Source organism: Enoplosus armatus, chromosome 2 (assembly GCF_043641665.1).
Source record: "Enoplosus armatus isolate fEnoArm2 chromosome 2, fEnoArm2.hap1, whole genome shotgun sequence".
NCBI lineage: Eukaryota > Metazoa > Chordata > Actinopteri > Centrarchiformes > Enoplosidae > Enoplosus > Enoplosus armatus.
This window is the reverse complement of record NC_092181.1, coordinates 16,165,188-16,191,829: the sequence shown is the minus strand read 5'-3', so window position 1 is coordinate 16,191,829 and position 26,642 is coordinate 16,165,188. Positions and strand designations below refer to the sequence as shown.

Sequence of the window (26,642 nt, the reverse complement as noted above, 5' to 3'; positions counted from 1 at the left end):
TGAGAGCGAAAACCCCATCAACTCTGTGCAGGGTTGTTGACCCACCTCAGTCGAGGGTAGCTTTGGGTTGGGGTTTTGGGCGCAGCCTCTGGGTGGTCGGGGTTTGTGGCGCGGGGATTTGGCCTTGTTTGGTAATCTCTCTTCATCTCTCCTTCCTCCCTCTCTCTCTCTCTCTCTCTCTCTCTCTCTCTCTCTCTCTCTCTCTTACTCACACACACACACTAACAGACCATAATTATCTTTCACCCTCCCGTCAGGTTACAGATTTAGGATAAAAATCACAAGAGGTTTTCCTCAGTTTTATAAACTCATAAGATCACGTTTTCCGTTGACATATTATTTGATATTTATGCACTGATATTAGTGCTGATCTGATGACATAATGCTTATGCTTTAACTGGATATGTTTATGGGTAGTGAAACTCAAGAAACTCAACACTTTTTTAATACTGAAACTGTCAAGTAATGAAAGTTGATATTGAACACTTGTCATATTTATTTTATTGTTGACTTAATCTTTATTGGAATATTTCTTGATCAAAATCAGGAAACTTTTCTAGATTTTTCGAAGTTTTTGTAAAGCTGCTTGTGTTAACCCTTGTGTTTTGTTGACATTGGCTTTACTTCTGTTTGGGTTCCCACAGACCCCAATGCTGTATGTGTTGAAATAATAATAACTGCAAAATCAACGATTTTTTTCACTTCAAATACAGAGCTGACAACAATAAGGAAATTACCATAAATTGTCATTGTTATTGCACCACATAAGGAAATATTTCTTGTTTTATATGTTATATGGGCTATGCATGACGATATATACACATATATATATATATATATATATATCCCAGTAAACATATTGCCAGTCACCCACAGACAAAGAAATGTACAGTATGTTGAGTATGAATTAAGTTACTTATGTTTGGAGTCAATTACACAAACCAAAGAGGTCTATGTCTCTGTTCAACCTTTTTGACAAAGCAGTTATTAAACTCCAATAACCGATATCCAAATATACTTATTTTGTAGTGCTGCGTAAAAAGTACTGTCAACGCCAATTACAGATATAAAGCAAGTGAAAATCAATTGTATTTAATCAGGTTTTACAGAGTTGAAATGATTGTCACACCCTCTTATGAATGCCTATGCTGTATAGACTCATGATTTTGCTCACTTTAATAGCTGGCAGGATCTCTTTCGGGTGAATCACTTGTGACTCCTCAGTCAGCTGGGACTAGTATGGCAGCCAACAGACTGCACAGTTAGCCAGGATTTTCTGCATCATCCTTTCCCCCCTCGCAGTCCAAGCTTTGGATTTACATGTATTTCCCTGCCACATGGTGACACATCTGGCCTTCCCTTTTTTGCACCATCTCAGCGCCTGTGTGTTACCATAGCAATAACACAGAGCTGGCCGATGCCAAGCGCTGACGTCGCTGAGGAGTTCTTGGAAAACTGTGGATGAAAAGTCCCTGAGGATAGAAGAGAAGAGGGAAAAAATGGACAACTCTACCACCTGTTTTGAAATAGACTAATCACAAATTAGTATGTGTGAACCTTCCCCACACAGGCACACAAATCCATTTTAATCTGAAAAATATCAACGCTGAGACATGGAATGTAAATTATACAGTTGACAAAAGGCACTACTTTTATTCTGGATGAAAAAAAAAAGACATAAATTCCATTTTAATATAAACTAGTATACCCTCAGGGTGTCAAGAAATCAAATTTTAGATTGATCCCATTGTTACACTAATTAGTAATTATAATAATTATTCTTTTTAGATGCTATCAAAGTGTTAACATCATAAAGACTTCCCAAAATCTGCCCTGCACTCAGGACTAAATGTCTTGTTATTGTCGAGTCAGCCTGAGGTGGTGTGCGTGCGTCCTGTGCGCCATGGACGCACAGGGGAAGGACCAAAGGCATTACCATACCTGCAACTGTTCCCTTTTCACTGCACCACTTGCGCTTTTCTGACTAATCTCGCCTCACAAAGGAGTGTCTCTCAGTTGTCTCCAGTATTTTCTAATGATATGCAAACTGGGTACCAACCTCCGAGTCAATTGCTGCCTATTAAGAGAGGCGGCTGAGGCTCAGACGAGGCAGGAGCTGAAATGAATAGACGGGAACCCTGGTGAGCCCAGTTAATCCCTTTCGATTTTATGTGGGTGACATTTGTAAAGCACAGTTTTAAGAACAGGTAAACTCAGATGATGAAAACACAACAAAAAGAAGAACAAGATAAGCAGAGGTTAGTAGATGAAGTGCAGACTAGAAATAAAAAAAAAGCCGTTTTGTTGTCATGATTAGTGCGTTTTGACACACTGTTATTACAGAGAGTCGTTATAAACTTCTTCCCTACACATCATGACCTGTTGAGGTTGCTCTGCGTGGATCTGTGTGTCTCCAGCTCCTTATCAGGTGGGGAGCAGCGGAGCGGGTGGGGGGGGGGTGGAGCCACGGCAGAGTTGCCCATTCCTAAAGCTTGAATCACACAACTCTCCATTCACATTCCTGCTGGGGTCCGCTTCAGCCAGGGACTCGCAGTGTTGGAAGGATTTGAAGATTGCGGGATTCTGTTTATCGCAGCCAAAACAAAATCATAACCATGGATTTACTGTCTCGCGCAACGATCAGAGGACATTTGCGACCGGCTGTGTAGTTTGAGTTTTCTTTGCATTGGATTTATCATGCGGGCTTCGCCTTAACGGCGGAGTAGACCTGACCGGACAGTCGCAGCCTGCCGGGGCGCAGCCGGGAGTTTGGTTTTATGCTGAGGCTGGTCGAGACCGAGACATTAAAACATGATATTAACACGTAAGTCGATCCCACAATGATTACGTTAAGTGTTTGGAAATTATGTTTGATGGTTTTCTATTTAAAGTAAAATGTGTCCATACATTCAAGCGGTTTCCTGTTTATCCATGGGAGCAACATGGCTTGCCTGTAGGCGTAATTTGTCTATAATGTTCTTATTTTTAGTTAGGCATACTTTTACTGTTTAAGACTCTGAAGGTTTGCTTGGAAGTAGAACTTTAAGTCGTCTCACAGTCTCAACGCTGCGGGCTGTCAGATAAGAAATCTCCTCGCTTTGCGCATAACTCCGCGTCTCCAATGTCCTCACTCCTGTTCTCAACTCACTGAAACCCCCCAGGTTTCGTATACCTGTAGGTTTTCGCAAATTACGCACGACCTTAGGGAGTACGCATTTCTGACTTAATGCACATCCTTCTTTAAAATCCCCCCTTTTACGCGCACAGTCAAAGGGAGGCTGGCACACACTCCACGGTTTGAATAGGACCAAACTTTGATCTGTGTTGTGGAAACAAAGTCGTGAACTGGAATGTTCAGCCTAAATCGTATTTAGTGTCTTTAAAGATTATCAGAAGTTATCGTACCAGCCCGCGACATTTCTGCCATCTCAGTACCTCCAGTTTGTTTAAGTGCCTTTGCCATTTGCCGGACTACCGACCTTTTGCTAAGGGGGGGGGGGGGGGGGGGGGGGGGTTTGAGGGTTGATGTCTTGTGGCTGTACAAAATGCCGTTTTCTGTCCTGTGCTGGCAGGCTTAACTTGATTTGTGGGCTTCGGCCCTTCCTCTCAACTGTTTCAACTGTTTGTTCCAACACATGGCTCCTTATCAGCTACCTTATGCCTGGAACAGATATGAGCACAGGAGGTTCAGTTGAGCCATGTAACCATTAAGACACTGCTCAAAGACACACACACAGAGACATCATGATGCAAGCTGAATGAACATTACCTACAGTAAGTACTCTATATGACACACACCTTTGATTGGTGGTTCTTCGTAACGGAGAAGAAGTCCAGTCACACAAATACTAGGAGCCACTGTTTTTTGTACTCACTCTTTCTCCTACTGCATGTCTCTTTATTTTGTAATTTCTTAATATATGTATTGATTTGACCAGATGGTTTAGCAGTTTAGTTGGTGGTTGTGGTGGGAGAAGAGCAAATAAAGGAAACACACTTCATCGGCACTCTTTGTGAAACAGGAAGTGAGCTGGGGCCTTATCTGAAAGATTTACATCCAGCTGGCACTCTGTTTCTTCATGTCCTGTGAGGAGACACATATGTTCATTTTTGCTCTTACCTTCCTTCTGCTGAAGGTACTGGGGCAGTCCTGGGATCTGTTAATGAATTGATAGTTATCAAGGGGGGGTAACCCGGCAGGTAGGCAGTCATCTGGCTGGTGGAAAGCTTATCAGAGGCTTTGAATGTGCCTGGTCACCTGATAGGGCCCCCTGTGTGAGCGTAAATCTTTCGCCAGGGAGCACAGGGGCCTTTGGGGTTAGCTCTGCGATGATCCATCTGGGCCAGCTGTGTGTTTGCATGCGTATGTGTCCGTGCATTCGTGCCTGCCCCGGCTGGTGGTAGATAACTGGAACGGACCATGGCAGTAACCTCATTATTCTTTCGTGTGTGTCAACGGGGCATAGCTTGAGGCCAGCCAGATGGTGATATTCCTGGCATCGTCTCACTTTGCTAACAGCCAGACCTTCTCAGGGAACGCCAGCTGTCTCAACCGTGGGATCACAAAACCTAATACCCATCAGGAAGAAAATCTGTTATCGGCCATCTTTGCATTCCAGTAGAGGCACTGGATGGATTTTACATTGGTCACGTTAACTGTTGTCTCCAGTTGTCCTGATGCTACTATACCGATTCAAGCTGTTGAGGACATTGCAATCATTCATGAAATAGCTTAACAAAGTGTCAGATCATGAATCAATCAGAACCATGCTCTTCAAGTTCATGAGCACACGAGGAGTTTGTCCTTGTCACCGTTGAGGTGAAGGACAAACACTGGCAGCATCCAGGTTCCTGGCTTTGCTTGTTGTAGATTACTGCTGAGCCACAGAGTCTGGCCTGGTTTATCACATCACCTGTCTAGACCCACTTTGCAGCTCCTTAAGAGTGACCCACTCAAGAGTTGATAAAAACCCTCTGCCTGCCTTTTGGGTTGTTTTACAGTCGGCACTTTGAGACCCAGCGATGATCGGGTAATTCTAGATAAGCCACCTCAATTCAGTTAGTCAAGCATTCTTATCTATCTGCCAACTTCAAAGACCCAGCCCCGGTGATAACTGTATTCAGACTCTTGACCTCCAGTTTGCCGTGTATGTAGCAGAGCCTTTGAGGTGGGGAGCAGCATCCTTTGTTTGCTAGCTGCGGACAAACTCCCACTGGAGCTGAGCATTCAGACTCGGCCAAGCCAGACCCTGCTGTCTCCTGCGATGGAGGGTAACTTTGGCCGGCAATTGTGAGAATTTCCTGCCACAGGAAAGGAGAGAAGAGAAGGGCTGAACGGAGTTGAAATAAGCAGAGAGTGCAGAGGAGGTAAGGGTGAGAGCAGGGAAAAGGAAAGCAAAGAAAAGACTATGATGGATAATTTTAGAAGTCAATACCACTGGGCAGTGGGTGAAGCTTAACCCTGACCGGCCGCTCACCAGTTCAGCTTTGGCCACATTCCAGGAGAAAAGCCACTTGTGATCCATATGAAATCTCTATTAGCTTCGGCTTTGCTCTTATTAGTCATGTTATCTGCTGATAATCGCTCTCATCTTTTTTCTCCCACTGAGAAGGAGTGTATCTCACTGTGTTGTTTTTGCTCATTCACATCAGCCAGAACTAATGTGTGGCTTTTACTTTTTTCGTTCCAGCTGAGAGGATTTGACTGCATTTCTGTCCACAAAGTAATACGTTCAGTTTAAAATTGGTCTAAATTCTCACAGAACAACATTTAACATTTATTCCAGGTAACTTCTCCTTATGAGGCTAGTTCAGTTTTAGTCACATATCCATCTGTCTCTCTGTCCAACCTGACGGACATGTTTCAGACATCCTGTGTGGCAGCAGGACCAGAAGTTGTGGTCTAGGCTGTACTCATTTATTAACCTATCCAGTTGTTTGTTTGTCTCTGCAACCAGTGATGGTGATAAGAAGACCAAACAGGAGAAAGGTTTGGTTAAGGGGGCAGAGGTTACCTTTTGCAGTCAGGGAATTACATGCTGATGATACCTTATGTTGCTTGTAGCAGTCTTCAGGGTCAAGATGACAAAAGGCTGACAAAGTTCTTGTGGACTGGAGTGTATTTTAGCATAACTACATTTATCTGCATTTGCTTTCATTCCTAACAGTTGTTACTATGAAAAAAATGTATCTAAATATCCAGAAATTACTGCACAAAAGGAAATGTGGGCTCAACTGTAGCATATTTAGTATTATTTTCAGTACTGTAGTTAGCTTTGAAACTCTGGTGCTGGCCTGACTCCTTTCCCATTTGTAATCTGTTGTACTTCAGCCAAATTGGCACATGTAGAACAAATATCACTATCATTATCAAGGTAGTTCCTAACTTCAGTTTTCTATTTGAGGATAAGTCAGAGGTTGACATTTCTTGCTGTCATATTTAAGTGCTTACTGTAAGACATACATTTGTCCAGTGTGGCTTTGTAGCTGCCTTTAACCATGAGGACGTTTGGTAAGCACACACAATCACCGGAGCCAGTGTTTGTCTTGGCTGCCTCCCCGCCTATTATCTGGCCAGGAACAAACGAAGGCAGGGCCTTACAGCCGGGTGGTCGGCGGCCACTGCAGCGCCGCTCGGCTCTCTTCCTGTGAGGGAAGCAGGAAGAGGAAGTGAGGTAGTTCCCTGGCGAGGGCTAAGGAATTGAGGTGGACATGGTACTAATAAAGAAACCTTGAACCTTGACAGTGAGGGAAGACAAAAAATAAAATAGACCCGTGAATCTCAATCTCAGTTCGAAGCAAACAAAAATTTAAAGGTTTGGGTGGGATGACATTTTTATGACTGGAGTGCTTGAGATATTCTTGTAAACCTCTTTTATGGCTTTGTTGATCCAACTTTTTTTTAATTCCAGATGCATACAATTGTATGTGTGCGCGACTCTATTGTTAGGTTGTTTGTGCCAGATGCCCCCATGCCCCTGTCCACTTCCTGCAGCCAAACAAAAGATAGAAAAATATCCTTGCTTCACTCTGTGAATGAATGGAGACACAATGAGGTGCAGTGACAAATATTATTCAGTTTTATCCATCTGCGTGGTGAATTATTTTGTTTCCGAGGCACGGTCCACATTATGTCACTGTAAAGTAGATTTGACACACATTCTAGCCCAATGGGGTGTGTCACTGGATAGCTTCCCTCCAAAGGCACTTAATGGATCCCATAGTCCTCTTTTTGGGGTTTGGGGGTGGAACTCTAACCATGTGTTTGTATGTCTAATTTGCATTTCAATAGCTTTACTGTCTTTTGAGTGGTTTGTCTTTAAACATGAGGTTGGTCTTTGCAAACACACACAAACTTGCATGTGCACACACGGATACACAAGCAAACACAAGAATCTCTAGCCCTACGCAGTGCTTGCTTTCAAGAATGTTGGTATAATTACCCTTTGGTTTCTACGTTCCTCTGGGTTCACTACGCTCCAAAAATACTAGGCTCAACACACCCACCAAACACAAAGCTTCTGAGACATGCCATTTCACATCCACAAGCAAAAATAGGGCCCATTTGTCAAATAAAATAGCGTTAAAACATAGTTGTTAATGTGTTATTTGACACTTGGGTGCATGCTAGTGTCACAGCGGTTGCTTCAGGAGTGCTGGCCCCTGCAGTGGCAGAGGGGAGACCCTGTCTTGGTCGTGTCACACCTTGTTGTTAGTGGGTTTGTCTGCCGTCTAGGCTTGTTGTTGGTATGTAAATGCTGATATGGTTGAGCCCAGACTTTGCAGCAGTAGTCTTCTTCTGACCTCTCTGTCTGTCTGACAGTACTTTATGGTCACCTTTCTTTTGTCCATGTCAAGTCAATTCCCAGTAGTTAATGTCTCACTCGTTTGACAGTATTTATTACACATTTACCTTTGTTTTGTCTGCGTAGTTCTCCACCAAAATACTGAAAAGTCTTTTGTCTCTTTCTAGACACAGTCTGTTCTCCCTTTATGCTGCTGTTCTTGAGCTTGGCCAAAAAAAAGAACAATTCCTTGGTGTAATTTAGCCTCGAAATGGGGTGGAACTGCCAGACTGGTGTTTCGAAGATAAAATAAACTACTCTGCATCTCTTTCCCGGTGGTTACTATTAGCTCAGTCACGCTCAGCCAAACATAGCACCCCTACTAAAAGTGTATAGGACATTACTATAATGTCTAAATGCAAGGACTATAGAATTTGAAATGGAAACCATTAACTGTCCTGCCTGAATTTCAGACTTCATGCACAGTTCCCGCACATTGGTAGTGGGATTAGCAAGTATTTTTCTTTCATGTTTAGAAGCCATTCTATATGTTGTCACTTTCACCCATGGTTTACCAGTGTCTTTTCCTGCCTTTGTTCCACTGGTTTGGTTTACAAGTTTTTCTCAAGGTTGTGCTACATTTGTACTTGCTGTCATTCCACTGAAGGAGACATTGTAAAATCAGCTCCTTTAAGGCCTGGAGACATGTTTCCCTCTATCTTCTGGGGGTGATGGAGCAATTGAAGAGCCTGGGGGGGTGGGCAGCCATTTGGCATATGTCAACTAAAGGGCTTTCACAGATAATTGGGAGATATTGCAATGGCTCCTCTAACACAGTGGACCTCAACTTTCAGTCAGTACTTAGCATAGCAAGCCTAAATGTCACACCTTGTGTTTAAAGGGGGTTATGGCGGAGTTTGTCTGGAGTTGTTGGAGAAGCTTTGTGAACACGTTGGACACTTGAGAAACATACATCTGATATGTATGTAAAACACCGTTTCCTATATGCATCTTAACCCACAGAGGTTCCTTAAATGTTTTGTATTGGCATCAGCTAGAGGACAGCACCCAGAAAACAAACAAATCATTTTTAAAACATTAAAATAGCATAAAAATGGCATATTCTATTCATATCTATGGGTAGGTGTATGTGTATATGCTCCACAAGGACGTTTTCTGTTGGAGATCAATGTATGACCAAGGAAAACCACTGCCTTACCTGGATAAGGACACACACTGTGGTACACACTTTGGGTGTGAGAGGGTTAACGCAATTTGCACTAGTGATGCTTTGAGCTTTAGAAGCATGTGAGAGGAGAGTGACCGCGTGTGAGATGGCTAATAAGGTCAAGGGGCTCACATTTGATAAGCTGCTAGCATGTCGCAGTGTTCAGTTCCATTACTTGTCTTACTTTGATATTTTGACAGGATAACGTTTTTCAAATTATGTTTCATTTCATTATTTGCTGTGCACTCAAGGATGTTTTTTGTAAATAACCCATGTTATTACAGGATATTTGGTGTGTTACTGTATGTGTACTTTGATTATATTTTCTGTTCAGGTGGGTTGAAGTGTCTGCCACAATATCTAACATGCCTTTGGATTCTTTCACTTTTTCTCCTCTGCAGAGATTGAAGCCAAAGAGGCCTGTACCTGGCTCCGAGCAGCAGGGTTCCCACAGTACGCCCAGCTTTATGAAGGTAAGGACACCTATGAGACCCCCCTTAACTGAAATCAGATATACTAACGCTAAGTAGCTAATAAAACACATTTTTTTGAATTTCGATTAAATTGAGATCACATTTTTTCACGTAAATGAGATTAAAATAGTCATTCTACCAAATTGTGAATACACACAACTAGTATTTTACAACTGATGATGTTTAGCTCATATAGAAGACCACAATGTCCTATGTCAAGCACGCAAAATACAAACATGCACACTTGCGCCTGTGCATGCATATACACCACACACAGCATAACATTCCTGAGGAGTAAAGGGTGTGCTTTTTCTTAGCACCAGTACTTTGCTGTGCTTGTGCAGGTAAAGCCACACGTACCTTTTCATACTCTACTATATTCCAAACATTAACTATAACGCAACCTATACAGTAACTCCTTGAGGACCAAAGGTCTTTCTTACATTGTTAATATAAATACAAAACATGTTTTCTACACCCTCTGAAGTTACTCATACACTGACAAATGGTTGAGAAAGAATGCTTTGCCCGACCCTTGAGTTTTAAATACACACTCACCAAAATACGTCAAACATTCTTTACACTCCATATAGCTACTCCAACCATACTGTGGCATACCATGGGCATACCAGTTGCCCTTATGTAACTACAGGATGATGACAGCAGGACCAAGCTTCCATTGTCAACAGGTTATTGCTTGTCGCCACTTAACCGTGAAAGGTTTCCTATTCGAACGGAAAGCTCATTGTGTTTCTGCACAGGTGATGAGCTTGTTTTTATACATACATGAACAGCAACACAAAAGTGCAAACCCCAATCAATCACTGTGCAGATTCTACACCCTCGCTGGTTTGTCAGTTGCAGCCGTCTCCACGCGAGTAGGAATTTGTGCCGATGCATGACACATTTTTCCTTCCCTTGTATCCGTGGGACAATCTCTATTGTCTGTGCTGTCAAGACTATTGCCCCACTAAAGATAAGCGGACTGATAAGCCTGTTTCGGTACAGTAGGCTGAAGGTGCTGGCCTCCCATGAATAGCATTTTCTTATCATTCTCACCCCCGGGGGTTTAGATGCAAGATTCCCATTATGGGTTGGGTCAACGCATTCCGGAAAATATCTTCAAATCTGTCCATCCATTGATACATCAGACCACAGTGCTTTAATATTCTTTATGATTTACTAATGCTGTGACTCAGTGAGTAAGTGATCCCATTAATGAGATAGACGAGGGAGAGAGAAGGAGAAGGAGAAAAGGAAGTGGGACCTCTGAGCAGCAGTGGAGTACCTATTGTCATTCTTCAATCAATCCCCTGTTTTCTCCCTCTGTGCTCCACATCCCCCCTGCCTGCCGGGTCTGAAAGCTGCAGCTGTGTTTGTTTGGTTGGCTAAGACGCTACTTCCTCTTTTAGCTTTTCATCAAGGCAGTATGGGGGGAGAAGGTGGGACGGAAAGGCCCTGGTGGGTGTTTTGAGTGGGTGGGTGTTTTTGAGGCGAAGGGTTGTATCTTAACTTTTATCTGAACACACTGATCCAATCAGCGGCAGGGAGATGCCCACACTAATCGGTCTTTCTCTCTGTTTAGACGCCCTGTTTCCCATTGACATCTCTTCAGTCACCCGAGACCATGACTTCCTCGATCGTGATGCTATTGAGGCACTCTGCAGGTGAGATTACAAGTCACACTAAACCTTCCGTACTTCTTTTCTCTTTCTTTTGATGTTTTGTGCCGTTCCTCTTATTGTTCCTCTTCTTCTGTTTTATACTATCTCTTGTTTTCCCCCAAATGAAACCATGAGGGCATGACTTCAAAAGGAGGCATGCTTTAGAAAGTTGCAGATGAGATGAAAGAGTGACGCGATAAGCACTTTGGAGGCATGTACTGTACCTTTTCCTCTCTGATTAGTTTTCTATGCCCATACTTTCTCCTCACGTTATTTTCTTCTTTCTCTGGGGCTGATAGTGTTTACCTCAGTCATTATAGTCTTTTGTATCGTCATGGCAAGCACATATCTCACTCCTACCTTTCCCTGCTGGATGTCACGCAATGCTCTTTACATTCAGTCTTTCTTTTCATGTTGTAGCAGACACAGGGCACTCATTGGTACTCACAACTGAAGTTTTCAAAGCTTTGTTTGTTTCAGACATCTTAGTTTGTGTATATGAAAAAGGGCATAATGGCAGCAAGTATCATTCGAGAGGACTGGGTTTGCATTGTAGTTGGTGCCCCTGCCATATTCATTAACATATGAGGAGGAGGTTAATGGCTCTTTAATGGAGTCGACTCCTTCATCAAATTCTGACTCTCCGTAATAAACCACAGCAGGTGTCCCTCCATACATCTGGAAGCTATCATCTCAATGTCTCTCTCTTGGCATCCCCCCACCCCAAACACACACACACACACACACACACACACACACACACACACAACTATCCCTCAGTTCCCATCCCTTCATCTCTCCATTGTTACATGATCTGCTCTAAGAGCTCTCTAGAGGGTGGACCCCACCACCACCCTCGCTCCCCTTCTCCAGGTGGCTGGGGGGATAAGCTTTCTGCCCCCCTCCCAAAGTTGTCGTCGCCACTCCAGCAGATTTCATTCTCCTCGCTTCTCCTTCTGTCTCCCTCTCTTTCTCTTCCAGCTCATATGGGGATTATCCTTCAGCAGCTCATTAGCCAGCCTGGGTGCACCCAAGCCCCCCCTCTGTCTTTCTCTTCCCCTCTTCTGTTTTTCGTCCTGTTTCATCCTTTCTTCCATCGTACATCCTCTTGGTGATGAGAGGTTTGTGTTTTAGGAAAAAATTCAGGGGGCGAGAATATTTATAATCCCATTTAAATGTAACCAATTTCGCGTGTGTGTGTGTTTTTGTGTTTGCAGGAGACTGAATACTCTTAACAAGTGTGCTCTAATGAGACTGGAGATATCACCGCAAAGAAAAAGAGTAAGTGCACACGCACAAGCTCCATTCCTTTCTGAAAAGTCCCTTTCCACATCTCCTCAACCACAACTGCATTTCCTCACCTCAACCATCAGTTCACTCTTGGCCACAGGGCAAAGCTGTGTTTTCTCTCATCTTGTTTAATGAGAAGGCACCTGTTGGGTTTATTTCTATATCAAGTGGGCTGTGAGGACCCTAGGGGGAAGGAGGATAGCTTTAATGTCTAAATGAAGGGGTTGCATTCACCAGAACCTCCCCCTACTCAAGGCGTGCTCCCCTTCTTCCCCAAATACTTCCTCATACTTCTCGCTCACCATAAAAGGAATTAGTATGTTGCTTTTGTGGCACTCTTGCAATATGGTTTGTTTTAAAAGTTACTATTAAGAGAAATTTAACAACACCACACTCTTAGATTTCACTTTTAAGAAAACAGGCCTCTTGGAAAATGTTTTTCCTCTTCAAAGACAGGAGGATGATTCTGTGAATACCCCAGTTTTAGACCAATGCAAGATTCAAGTAAAGTAGAAAGTCTAGACTGACTTGCACTGTCACTTTATGTCAAGAATTGCTCCTTTTTATACAAATCAACCTTAATTCCCAAATGGCCTTAAGTGCTACGTAGTAACATCCTTGTTCTGTGTGTGCTGGTATTCATTAGGATGACCCTTTCTGTGGCACCTTTCATTTCAGGAGTCAACAGAGAAGAGTAGAAGAGTCAAAGAGGTTATTTGCCATCTTTGTGGGACAACAACCCCCCCTTAGACAGCTTAGGAATGCATTGATCTCCTCATGTCTTAACATTCCCTCTCTCTTAAATCTCCCTGTTTCTGGTCCTTCTTTCTGGTTTGTTCTTTCCATCTGTCTAATTGTAATAATGAATAGTTTTCATTCTGCAGACTCCTTGTGCCGTTAAATGTGCCCACCGTTGCAGTGAATGCTTTGTGGGTTTTGATGGTTTGAGGATAAGATATCACCAGATTGTTGATAAATGGTTGACGCTCTATTGGCCAGTTGCCGCTCTCCTTGCACAATGAATAGCATACTACCGTTATCTCACATTCCAACAAACATAACTTGAGAAAAAAAGCCACAATGGAATCTGAAAATGTCACGAAAATCTCTGTTGTCGTCTTTAAATCATTTACTTCAATAAAAGCCCTGTGCATGGCAAGGATAGATTGTACTCTTTGTTCATTTTTATTTTGAAATTACATCATGTTTCCACTGCAAAACATATAATTAATGATGCCTGTATGTGGAGCCCATGCGAGCAGGGAAACAGGAACACTGGCACTCAACAAGTGGAACATGGATTTTGTGGATTTGATCATTTCTCTACTGGAATTTTTTACTCAAATTGCTAATTTCCTGGCACCTATGTAAAAGCGGTTATGATTATTGTTTAAAAACCTTTCAAGTCAATTGCTTTCTAAACTTTTTATTTTGACAGATACAAGAAAGTTTTTGTGAATTCAGATTATAGATACAGCTTTATAAAAGGTGAAGAGGAGGAGGTGGTTTCTTTGTGGCCTGTGGTTTGGTTTTATGAGCTTTGGTCCTCCACTGTGATTGGGAACTGCGAGGAAGTCTCCTTTTGAAATCTCCCATCTTAGCTTGTGTGTGTGTTAGTGTTTGAAAGAGGGTGGATACCTCTGTCATGGATGAGGAATAAGGATTGACAGTAGCAGTGTATCAGTGACACTGTCTCACACTCAGTGTGTGTGTGTGTGTGCATATGTACAGACAGAGGGGATAAAGACTGTAGGGGGGTATGACCCCAGTCTGGCTGGCTGCATTGTGAACTATGGGGGTCATAATGGAATTTCCTGAAGTCCCTCCAGGGCCTGAGATAGATTAACCAAACTGGGGGAGGTGTGTGCATTTTGTGAAGGTGCATGTGCACTATGTGTGACTCAGTAATGGCCACTTTTTGTGTATGTATTGTCCATGCAGTCAGGAAGTGATTGAATTGTGTTTATTGGCTGTCCATGGCTTCATTAAGTTATATGCTCAACCACACGACCTCTTTTTGAGATAATGTTATGTAAATCTGTTCTCTCATTATGTCATTGGCATGTTCTTTATCTTCCAAGAAGAATTCCTCATTAGTTGTAGCTTATTCTATACAGACAGACCAGTGCAAACCAAACAAAATACTAAATAATAACAAGCCCATAATATGATATGATACACTAATGACAAGCAGATGAGACATGATAAACTGAACATGAATGCACAGAAGGAAATGTGCAAGTGAAACAATTACAAAATGAATTCCATAACTCCATAAGAAAGTTTTCCTGGACCAAGGTGAGGAATTTTGGAAAAGAAATGCAAAACGTAGCACTGCATAATGTCTTCTAACTGTTCCTCTCCCTTCCTCTCTTTTTTCCATCTCTTCTTGCTATTTCTTCCTCCCTCTCCCTTATCCCCTCCTTCTCCCCTACCCAGAGTGAGGACTCTGATGAGGACGAGCCTTGTGCCATCAGTGGCCGCTGGACCTTCCAGAGGGACAGCAAGCGCTGGTCCCGCATGGAGGAGCTGGAGGTTTTTTCCACACTGTCCACAGATGCTGCCCCGCCCCCGTTCCCTAAGGACCAAGTATCCCAGAAGGGCAAGCTCGCCCTGCGTGAAGGCAATAGTTCAGAGAGTGTGCTGACTGACCTCAGTGAACAGCCTGAAGTGGGCTCCATCCACAGCAGCGGGAGTGGAGGAAGAGGAGAAGAGAAGTGCCATGGTGCCACCCTGACAAATGAAACTGTACCTGCTGGTGCCACTCGTGCCAGCTCTGTAGCTAGCATGTGTTCGTCCTCTGGCACAGGCGGGTCAGGATGCGCTAATGAGGACTCCCTGTCTGATGGTATGCCTCCATCGCCCCTGGAGACACTCGGACAGTTCACCTTTGATGTGAAGACAGGAATGGGAGGAAGTCTGGACAGAGGAGGTGGCAGTGGCAAAAGCACACGCTCAAGAGCTAAAAGCTTCCTCAAGAGGATGGAGAGTCTACGGCTGCGCAGCGGCACCACCTCAAAGAGAAAGAAGAAGGGGAGCACCAGCGGAGGGAAGATAGAAATCAGTGGTCCTGTCATCAAAGAGGGTCTAGATGATGACAAGTTGCAGAGGCTCAACTGTGTGGACATCTCCAGTATCAACCTCAACCAGAACCTCAATCACCAACGCATTCCCACTCAGACTATGACACTTAACCGGAATCGCTCTGTATCCTACTCCACTCAGACCAGCAACGGCAGCACTGGGAGTACTGGGAGTAGCCAGTCCGAAGCAAGCAGTGGAAGTGCAGTGAGCACACCAAGCCCAGTGACTCGCGCTCGCAGCCACAGCACAGCGGCAGGCTCTAGTAAGAGAGGAGGAATGTATTTGGAGGGTTTTGATCCTTTCAGCATTCCCCAACAAGCTGCAGATCGACAGCCAACACCCCCACCCAAATCTGCCCCGCCCATCCCCTGCCAAGCTAGCAATGGGATGACGGTTGATGAGCAGAACCACAGAAACAACTGCAGTGTTCGAGACAATAGCAGGCAAGCGGAAGAAGAAGAAGAGGAGGAAGAGGAGGGCATGATCTTCTTCTACTTACCAGAAGGTCACAAGCCTGGAACATTTCCCAAAGCCCTGCAGGACGGGAGTTCACGCAACAACAATGGGAATGATAACGGGAACTCGGTGATCCTCAGGGGGCGGCAAAGTAGACGCCAGCGCCGCGGCTCTTCAGGCTCCGTCGACAGCCGGCTCAGTTTTTATGACAACGTCCCCCACACTGAGAGAGCGGAGGAGGAAGAGGGGGATGAACGCAAACTGGAGGAGGTGCTACAACATGTCAGCGGCCTGCAGCGGTTTGTTAACGCCTGGTCAGAGGCTGTGGCCGGTGAGGAGGAGGAAGAGGAGGAGGATGAAGAAGAAGACTCAGATTCAGCACTGGACTCGGCATCCCCGTGCCCATCCTCTCCTCTGCAGAACCGGCTGGAGGAGACGGAGAACGGAAGTGACCAAGACAGCACGGGAAACCCACTGGGCGAGGGAGAGGAAGGGATGAGAGAGAGGAGAGATTCTGGTGTCGGGGCATCTCTAACCAGAACCAGCAGGTCAGTAAAGAAAATCTGAACACTGTGGTGCTCACAACATTAAAAAAATCAGAAACAAGGTCCCTGTTACTCTGGGTAATCCACAGACCTCACTCTCTCAATTTCATAGGGGCTATTTCTTCTGTTGAAAGTAGTTCCAATGACAACCTACCTCGCCCTACTTTTATATAACATTTTTATACTACTCTTATATTGCTTTTTGTTGTTTTGGTGAACTGATCCTTTAACAGAGAACAGGCTCATACTTTTAGATTTCTTCTGAAAAACCCCTTACCTTAGTGCACGAAAAGCTCGACGACAACAAAACAATAGAAAGACACTGAGGTAGCAACAAAAAAGAGTTTTCCATAGAAAGTGACAGCAAAGGATAAACAAGGGGACACGCTGAGACATCTCTGCTTACGTAATAGTGCTGAATGCACTGGAATGCTGCTTGGTCTCCATGGGGACTGCTGCTATTCCTTTTTTTTTGTCTTTTAGACAGTCCCTTGATGTGTACGTAAATCCCTGTAACCCCTAAACTGATCACCTAAAACTACAAATACTGTGTAAGGCTGTGTTATTTTCTGAGTTTATGTGTACACAAAAGCATGACGTAGATCCCAAGACTTAAACTGCTCCTTTATAATCAACGTTCTTCTTCTCACATCTCAATTTGTGCTCTCACCTCCTCTTTTCCTGTACTCCAGGCCGCAGAAACTCCGCTGGCCGAGCTTCCAGAACTCCCATCGGCCCAGCTTGGCCTCGGCCCAACTCCAGATTAGCTGCCAGTCTGTGCTACAGATGAATCTGCTCCAGAAGCTGTCCCTGCTGCAGCTCACTGCTCTGCTGGAGAAACACACCCCTACAAACAAACATGGCTTCAGCTGGTGAGTGGATTGGAGGAAAATGGGATGCTTGTGTAAGGCACAGAGAATATGTATTGAAGAGAAGGCGATCTCCTATGGGGATTGTTCGACAAACACACTGGGTTTTTTTAAAAGCTTTTTCAAAGTTTGTCATGTGAAATGCCTTCTGCGTCTGGCTAATTGTTCCTCGTAAGTGATGCCCTTGAATTTACCCATTCAGCCATCCATCCAACTACTACCCCTCTGTCCCACCCGTCTCCCAATCCCCTCCATCTGCAGGTTGTTGTATAGTGTGGTGACGGCTGTCCGCAGAGGTTGGGTTTCACATTCTTTTCCCAGGCCTGTAATTGCCGGGAAGGGGTGTACATTGTCTTTTTCTCAACGGGACAATCATGGCAGTTCACACACATGGTGTTACAAGAGCTGGAGGCTAGAAAGATCTGTCCTCAACAATTATCCCTCCACCACTACGTTCTTTACCACTTCTAGACTATTGGTCTGACGTCACATTATATGCTGCTCACGATAATGGCACTTAATATCCTCCTTGTTACTGTATCTGCTTTAGACCTAACTTCTTCCTTTTCTTTTCATCTATATTCCTGCGTGTTTCTCTCTTTTTCTGAAGTCAAATACTGGGAGAATTTCTATTAGATAAGCTGAACTGAAAGCATTGATATAAACTAGACTTCGCTTCATCATCTACTGCATCACTGGATATTCTTCACAGTCAAAATATAGAATACAGAAAAACGTTATCGTGCAAAAACATTAGCAGTTGCCCAGCATTACCTGTTTTAACATTTGAAGAAAGAAAGAACTGCTTTCCAATGAGGAAAATGAACTAAAAGTGAAAAATCGCATCATTTTGTTGTGTTTTTCCACTTCCCCTCTTTCTTCTACCCAAGGCCCTCCTTGGACAGGAATAGAAGGCGTTATGACAGTCTTATGACAGGCTGGGGCTCACTGAAAGACAGAGGCCACTTGTTGGCTGCTGGAGGCCCACACATATTCAGAATTCCGGGCCGGGATCATAACATGCTCCTTTTCCAGTTTTCCCAAACTGTGGTTCTGAGAAGCGCTCGGAGTCTTGTGAACGCCTGCTCTTACAAAGACGAGCCTGTCCTGAGTCACGCATAGCGTCTCTCTGCTAAACACACTCACACCCATGCAGAGAGATACACAGCCATAAATCTGTGGCGGCATTCTTGTGAATCGGTCAGAGTTGCATGTTTCAACGCTGGGGTTTGTGGTTGTAGACTTGGTGTTCACTTGTGTCCAAGTGCACACGCACACACACAGAGTAAGAAATAGTGAGACAGGCAGTTTGTGTGGATGTATAAAGCAGTGGGATCCTCCCCTTTTGATACACCGACGTACACCGCCCCCCCATTCTACCCTCACCTTGTATACCCCCCCCGTCATGAACCTGGAGACAGGCTTCCGCAGCCTGCTTGGTTTCCTCCTTGTACACACATAAGACACACACACACATTTTGGTAGCTAGGGTGACTCTGTAAAAATTTGATTTAGTCTCGCAGAGACTAAATGAACAACCATGTCTGAGATTTTGTTAGTGTTTTGATGTGTAGTTGTTGATGACAAGGTAGGTTCTTCAAATAAGACCAAGTAAGAATGAATACGACCTGTTAAAGAAATCCTTTTAAAAATTAATTGCTAAATTCATATAAAAATCCATGTCAATATCTAGCAGATATTGATGATTTTCTTTTCTCCTGTGTGTATGTTGCAGGGCTGTGCCAAAGTTTATGAAGCGGATCAAGGTGCGCGACTACAAAGACAGGAATGTGTTCGGTGTGCCACTACAAGTCATCGTCCAGCGGACAGGCCAGCCCCTCCCTCAGGGAATTCAGCAGGCCATGCGTTATTTACGCAACCAGTGCCTCGACCAGGTAACATAAAATACACAAATAAACATGTACATAAGCAATATGTACAGACAGATGTATACATTAACCTGTGCATACGCTGTAACTTCAGGGTACATATAACTTCACAATTCCTGCCAGCCTGTCATTTAGCTTTAAGTATCGTTTTCAGTTTCCACAACTAAGAGAAAAAAACTTTTCTTAAAGGTGCTGGAGTTATATAATATCTTAATTTTAGGACATCTGCCATCAGTCAAATATTCATATTTCACTGGATGTTACAGAAGATGGAGCAGTGGATCGGAAAAAGCCTGATATCCACTTAGTCAGTGTGTGTATACAGTTTCTGCCTGTTCCCCTTTTTCTCTTCTCTCTGTCACACATTCGATGAAGCGGGGAGGCCTGGAGAGAGTCAAAGTGTGCAGCTGTTAACTCACCTGTATCTTTCTGTTTAATCTAGAGACATTGTGGAAGATTTATCTCAGAGTGTGTGTGTACATTCATAAAGGAAAGAAAGAGGGAGTTTGGAGAAAATAGCTATTAATGGAGGGAAAAACAGAAAACAGAGTGATGGTGTTCTTTTCAAAGCAGGACAAGGCGCCTCTGTTTGGAAGTGGTGAAAGCTCATGGAAAATATTCAGGCTGGACAAGCCAACAGCCTTTTTCTCTTTTCCTCCCCAACATTGCCATTTCATGCGGCCTTAAAAGGCCACTGATGAGGTCCTACACAACATTCAGTATAAGAATGCCCACTGGGAGTCACGGAGCTTCGTGTAAATAACAGGATCCGTTGTGATGTAACCATATTGACTGTAAGCTCTGGATTTGGGGATAAGTCAAGAATATTATTTTCAACGATAACAGCCTGCAGCTTTAAAAGACGCTTCTTTGCTTTGAGCACATTAATCGTTTTTGATACGCCTTAATTATAAGGATCAAACACTGTACTCATGTTAACGCTGAGGCTAATAAGGGAATTATAGTTCAAAGCTGACTTACAAGGTTTCTGTGCATGTATGTATGACGTAACTCTTTCTCTCTTTGTCCTTCACTCTTTGTCCAGGTGGGTCTTTTTAGGAAATCAGGAGTTAAATCTCGTATCCAAGCTCTTCGTCAAATGAACGAGGCGAGCGGCGCAGATGGGGGAGGAGTCAACTACGAGGGCCAATCCGCATATGACGTTGCAGACATGCTGAAGCAGTACTTCAGAGATTTGCCAGAACCCCTGCTCACTAGCAAACTGTCTGAGACCTTCCTCCAGATATATCAGTGTAAGAACACACACGTACATTCAAAGTATAAACAAAGTCTTGTAGAGGCATCCACATGCGGTCACACATGCCTTTACCTCACACACACACAGCCACACATCTGTAAGAGGATTTGCATGAAGCGTATTGTTTTAGAGCTGCAGACGCTTGCCTGCCATTGAGCAAGAAATTGTGAAACTTTAAAAAGAAAACAAACAAGGTGAGCGCAGGAAATACCTGCGGAATGAGGTGATCTATGTGGTACAGTATTGGTCCATCCTTCTGTGACTCACATGGTCTCAAGTTCTGCTCCTTTATGATTGTAATAGCTCCATTAGGAACTGTTGATATAAGCTGACACAAAACCAGTTGCTGTGCATGAAGTATGAAGCATGAAGCATATACTGTACACACACACACACACACACACACACACACACGTAGGCTTATATAACACACTTCAGATATTACATAGGTCAACATAGATCCCATCATGGCAAGTTAACCAGCGGACACAAAAAAAGATGACAGGATGTAGCATGACAGTGGTTATTAGTCTTTTTCTGCATATAATATAAAAAGCGAGCCCTGACATCCTCCCTCTTCCTCTCCAGACATGCCTAAAGAGCTCCGTCTGCAGGCGGTGCGAGCCGCTGTGCTGCTGCTGCCTGACGAGAGCCGCGAGGCTCTGCGGACGCTGCTGTGTCTGCTGAGCGACGTGACGGCCAGCGTGTCTGAGAACCAGATGACTCCCACCAACCTTGCTGTGTGTCTGGCCCCGTCCCTCTTCCACCTCAACACCCTGCGCCGCAAGGAGAGCTCCTCGCCAAGGTGTGTGTGTGTGTGTGTGTCTGTGTGTGTGTCTGTGTGTGTGCCTCTACACTACTGCAATCAGTACATTTGAATGATATTGTCTTTATTTTGATTGCCGTCACTGACACAGTTATTGTATTAGCAGCTTACATAACATATAATATGCTGTACATTCTCAAAACAGGAAAGGGTCCCTCTAAAGAAACAAAAGAGCAGGATACTGTAGATGTGGATGTGGATGTACTGTAGCTTGAGAGAGGCGGAAGGGAGAGAGACAGAGGAAATAGAAAGGTTACATAAACATCTTTACCTAATTAAGAAACACATATGTTGCGCCACATTTGGCAGAAAAGGGTTCATCAGGTGTACTTCTGCCCTCTCTCACACCCACTGTCAGGATGATGGATGCTAATTGTGTACCACTTGTCTTCCTTTTGTCCCCTCTTCCTTGGTCAAAGGGTGATGAACAGGAAGCAGACACTGGGAAAGCCAGACCAGAGAGACCTGAATGAGAACCTGGCTGCCACTCACGGCCTGGCACACATGATCCAGGAGTGCAGAAAACTCTTCCGGGTCAGTAGCTAACAACACTGGAGCTGAATGTGTACTCTTCACTTAGCAGACTCATCACTTTGAAAGTCAAGGTTGGCATGAAAATTAAAAGCTGAAGAGGTCACATGCAAAGATAAATCAGATCTGCCATTAAAGTCAATGAAGGTGTGTTTGCTGACAGAACGAACCTCACCTGGTTCGCTGTATCATGTCATCGCCAAACACCTTGTCTCCCCGTGTTTGTCCTGTAGACAAACACAGTCTCAGTTACATAACTCGTTGATCCGATTCATGCTGTCATTTGTTCAAGCAATGTTATGATTACATAAACTAAATGTGCAGACCGACCTTCAGTTTGAAATGCCCCCTTTGTGCAGAACTGGACTTTATTTCACGTCTCTGTCCATTTAAATCAAACTCAAGCATTTGTGAAGGAAGTTCAAAACACAGCATAGTCCCACAAAAGCCGCAAACCCAATGAAGCCACCTCATCCGGTGTGGTTCTGTGTGTCAACACGGAGAGCACTTGACTGGATAAACAGGAAATAATCAGCAAACTACACTATTACTAATCCAATTTCAATCCCATTCAACCCAATGCAGTCTCCTCTGACAGTAAATGCTAAAAGGCGGCATACTGTGGGTCATTACTGTTCAAAGTTTTATTAGATTATGGAAGAGCTTCCTTTCGCGGACACATCACGCAACAAGTAAACTCAATTACCTCCTGAATTATTTTCTTTTAATTAGATCTCAATTTCTTTGTGGAGGTTTATAACAGGGATATGGCCTATGAAATGTAATTTCAACAAGCCCTTTATTATCTAATGAAAATCCTTTTCTTAGACAGTAATATTGTTAGTCTTCAATTAAACCTGAAATATTGCAGACAGAGAGAATGAGCTAGGCAAACAAAGAGATGAAAATAGGATGTGGTGTGTTTCCATGTTTGTTATGCATCCTTTCACAAGTTGTGTTTAATACAGTTTCCCATTAATTAAAGGGTCTAATGTAATCAGGGAGGAGATGCCTGACAAACACAAAAAACACTGATCACTCTTATCAGAGGACATTTATAAGTCAGAGATCCCTTACTGATTGTTAAAATTACATCTACTCCTTCTCCCACATTTAACAATCCAGAATACATGAATATGCAAATATAGACGTTGCTTTTATGTCTCTGTGTTGTTGTAGACATTTATTGATATTTCTCACAAAGAAGAAAGCAAAACCAAATCAAACACATTTAACCATCACACACCTTAGCTGCTCATGGCCTCCAGCAACACAATGGAAAGTTAAGGACTAAGGACTGACCCTCATCGTTCCCCTCACAGATCCCAGAGGAGATGAATCGCTGCAGGAACTCGTATGTGGAGCAGGCGCTGCTGCCGCGACGCTTGGAGGACCTCGCAGGTGAAGAGGCCGGGCAGGGAGGTTACAGGGCCTACCTACAGGACAGCCTGGACGCCCTCCTCAAAGAGGCCAAGGACAAGTTTAAAGGTTATGACAGCTGCTCCACACCCGAGCACGCCGAGCTGGCCTGCAGGAAGGTAAGCCCACGTGTTTATTCATCAACTCACTACAGTTCATTTTAGAAAGACACGTCGTCTGTTCAGTCCATATGGCGGCTTTCAGTGTGCTTGTTTGTGGCAGAGGGTGAATACAGGGATGAATCTGTAGAGATCTGCAGAGTAAAAGTTCAATTCAGGATTCAGGATTAATGAATGAGAGAAAAAACAGATAATCAGTCAATCTGTCTTTAGAGTGTAAACAAGCCACCATTCATGAAGCCTTTTCAACTGTTTCCTGTCTTCCCCTTCATGTCTGCCTTTCACTCTCTCCTGCTTCTCTAAATATGTAGTGGAAAACCAGCAGTTAGGGTTTCCTGTATAGAAACACATCCGTGTGAAACTGGCCTGGCGCTCGGCTTCTCATTCCCATCCCAGTACTGGACTCTATCCCAGAATGACATAAGCTTGACATAGACACACACACACACACACACACACGCAAACATACACAACCTCACCATTATCCCAGGCCTACATTTCCTGTGTCTAGTGTGCGAGGGCGCTGCTGTATGAGGTTATCTTTTCTGCAGTTTGAGAGTCACAAGGCGCAGTGTGTGTGTGTGTGTGTGTGTGTGTGTGTGTGTGTGTGTGTGTGTGTGTGTGTGTGTGTTCTTTATCATCATCAGAAGGAAGCAGCTGACTTGGCCAAAGAGCATTGGGAGGTTTTCAAACACAACCTGACTGTTGTTGAGTTAAATTATGGCTGAATTACCGCGTCTAATTTCTGTGAATATGACTGATGAGATTAGATATCCTAATGGAAGCTTCCGATCACTTGCAGTCATCGTTCATATTCACCACATGAACCCCTACTGCCCACTTTAGAAAATGCATGATGTCAAATATGGAAAAAACAATATGTGTCCTCAAGTATTAAACATCTCACACTATGACAGATTTTGAAAAACGTTTAGTTTTTTACAACACACATATATAGAGAGAAACAATAACCCTTAATCATCACCCAGGCCTACCTTCAGGACTCATAACTAACATTTTGTTCTGGTCCCCTTTGTTTCATGTCATTCCCAATTTCTCTCTCTTCTTCATTTCCTGTCATCTCTCTGCTTTCAGCTTTCAAATAAAGACATGAAATGTGCTAAAATACTAATAATTTAAAAAAAAGGACTGTATGTAAAGTAATTTTCTTTCCGTCTGTTTCCCCAGGTGCATGATGGCTTTCCACTGCGGCTGTGGAAGGTGACCGTGGAGGTGCCCGCGAGTCCCGAGGAGGTTCTGACGCGAGTGCTGCGGGAGCAGGGCCACTGGGACGAGGACCTGCTCGAGAGCCGTGTGGTGGAGACCCTGGATGAGAGGACCGAGGTCTATCAGTACGTCAGGGACAGCATGGCTCCACATCCCACCAGAGACCACCTGGTGCTCAGGTAAACATGCCCATTTTCCTTCTCTTCCCTCCGGTCTATCTCACATCTCTCTTTGTCTTTTTCGACGTTCTGCTCTGATTTAATGTTGTTTTTTAACTCAAACGTTTTACTCTCTCTACTAGAACATGGGTGACAGAGCTGCCAAAGGGAGCGTGTGCACTGGTGTGTACATCTGTGGACCATGAAGGCGCACCTGTTGTAGGCGTTCGGGCCAACGTCCTCACCTCACGCTACTACATTGAGCCCTACGGAGCCAACAAATCCAGACTCACACATATTTCCAGGATCGACTGCAGGTGAGTAAACGGCTGACCAGAGCAAACACAAATTGGCTTTAGTTGTAGGGTCATTAAAACCCTTTTAGCTGACGGCACAATGCGCTAACATCATGTCTCTTTCGTTTTTGTTTTTTTCCAGGGGTCGTTTCCCAGAGTGGTACAATAAACTGTGTGGACACTTGTGCGCTGCTGAGGTGGCGCGGATACGTGACTCATTCACTGTGCCCATGGACAAATGAGAAAGCAGTGTGCAGTTTGGGCAACAACAGACTCAACAGCTCAACTGGACCGCGGACTGTTGGACCATAATTTGGATCCTTTAGAGGACTCGAAAATGACTCATTTCACCCATTCCAACAGAGCTGTAGATGGGGTCCAAGCCTTGTTATACTCACATTTAAAGGACAAATCCTGGATCCTGGATTGAAGGACTTTTTCTTTTTTTTTGCTCTGATTTTGTCACAACAGACTGATGTTATCGTTTAAAACTGTTCTGTTGGGGCTCTGAGTGTGCCGCCAAGACGGGCCAAAGGAAATGATGTTGCTGATACAGGATGTGGGGTTTAAACTTTATCCAAAGGGTGCTATTGCTTCTGAGAAGCGAGGGGGGATTCAACGAGTGTTTGTGTGTGTGCATGAGTGTTGAAAGCAAGAAACGGTTAATAAATACATATTCCTCGCACTGGTTTCCAGTGGCAGCATAATGTGTACATACAGTATTCTGTTCACGGTAATGGTTTGTGTCGGTCTTGTGTCACCTCTGTCCCCTTTATTTCTGTTACAGCAAAGCACAGGATGGATAATAGATAATATTATGGTCAGTTGATTGATGAATCCATGGGTGAAGAAAGATGTGAACGTGCTGGTAATATGCAGACTGAGTGGAGACAATAGGCAGGATATAGTGAGATGACAGGTGGCTGATAGCATAGAGGATTTTAGTGTTTCAGTAGAGGAAGGCAGAGACAGAGGAGAATCGGTGGCTGGCTCACCAAAAAAACAGAAGGAACGATCAAAGAGAGGGCCTCATTTACTAACATACAAACAGATCAGTCTCCTCATTCCCTCAAGAAGAACTAACATTCAGCTAGCCTCGACGTGCCATGAGTTTGAATAAGGAACTGTTTGTGACTGAGGATCAGTGTTGGAGACAGTGAACGCTGCATATTTTACAGGATCACACCAACAAAACTGAAATCTAAGACCAACAGATGTACAATAATGGACCAAATTTTGGAAAAGGATGGTAGCTTTTCCATATTGAGATTTCCTCACTATTAAAAATGTTAGAGGTAGTGTTGTTAAGAGCACAGTCAATTCACTTTTCTTTTTTTTTTTTGTTGTTGTAGGCCGGACGTCACTTGTATACATTTAAAAAAAAAAAGAAAGAAAAATATTGATTTCACAATTGATGAGAACAGGAAAAAAAGCAATGCACTGTTCTAACTTGCAACGGAAACCTCTGGCTAGTCCCATAAAAGATGAGAAGTAAACTGAGAAAAAAAAAAGGTCCTTTTATAAAG

General features: G+C 43.8%; 1 protein-coding gene across 2 annotated transcripts in view; it reads left to right on the top strand.

Moving 5' to 3' along the window:
- Positions 1-25,800, top strand: part of dlc1 (DLC1 Rho GTPase activating protein) — a 75,950-nt gene extending 50,150 nt beyond the window's left edge. The window contains exons 1-14 of one of the 2 annotated variants that reach the window (XM_070911868.1): positions 2,537-2,824; positions 9,414-9,485; positions 11,071-11,152; positions 12,367-12,430; positions 14,879-16,527; positions 17,217-17,396; positions 19,129-19,288; positions 20,328-20,535; positions 21,129-21,345; positions 21,786-21,900; positions 23,220-23,435; positions 24,624-24,841; positions 24,964-25,137; positions 25,259-25,800. In XM_070911868.1, coding sequence (XP_070767969.1) covers positions 2,812-2,824; positions 9,414-9,485; positions 11,071-11,152; positions 12,367-12,430; positions 14,879-16,527; positions 17,217-17,396; positions 19,129-19,288; positions 20,328-20,535; positions 21,129-21,345; positions 21,786-21,900; positions 23,220-23,435; positions 24,624-24,841; positions 24,964-25,137; positions 25,259-25,358 — 3,468 coding nt within the window. In that variant the 5' untranslated portion in view covers positions 2,537-2,811 and the 3' untranslated portion in view covers positions 25,359-25,800. Of the gene's footprint in view, positions 1-2,536; positions 2,825-9,413; positions 9,486-11,070; positions 11,153-12,366; positions 12,431-14,878; positions 16,528-17,216; positions 17,397-19,128; positions 19,289-20,327; positions 20,536-21,128; positions 21,346-21,785; positions 21,901-23,219; positions 23,436-24,623; positions 24,842-24,963; positions 25,138-25,258 lie in introns of those variants that run through there. The other variant, XM_070911861.1, reaches the window with a different exon arrangement.
- The last annotated feature ends 842 nt before the right edge of the window (positions 25,801-26,642 follow it).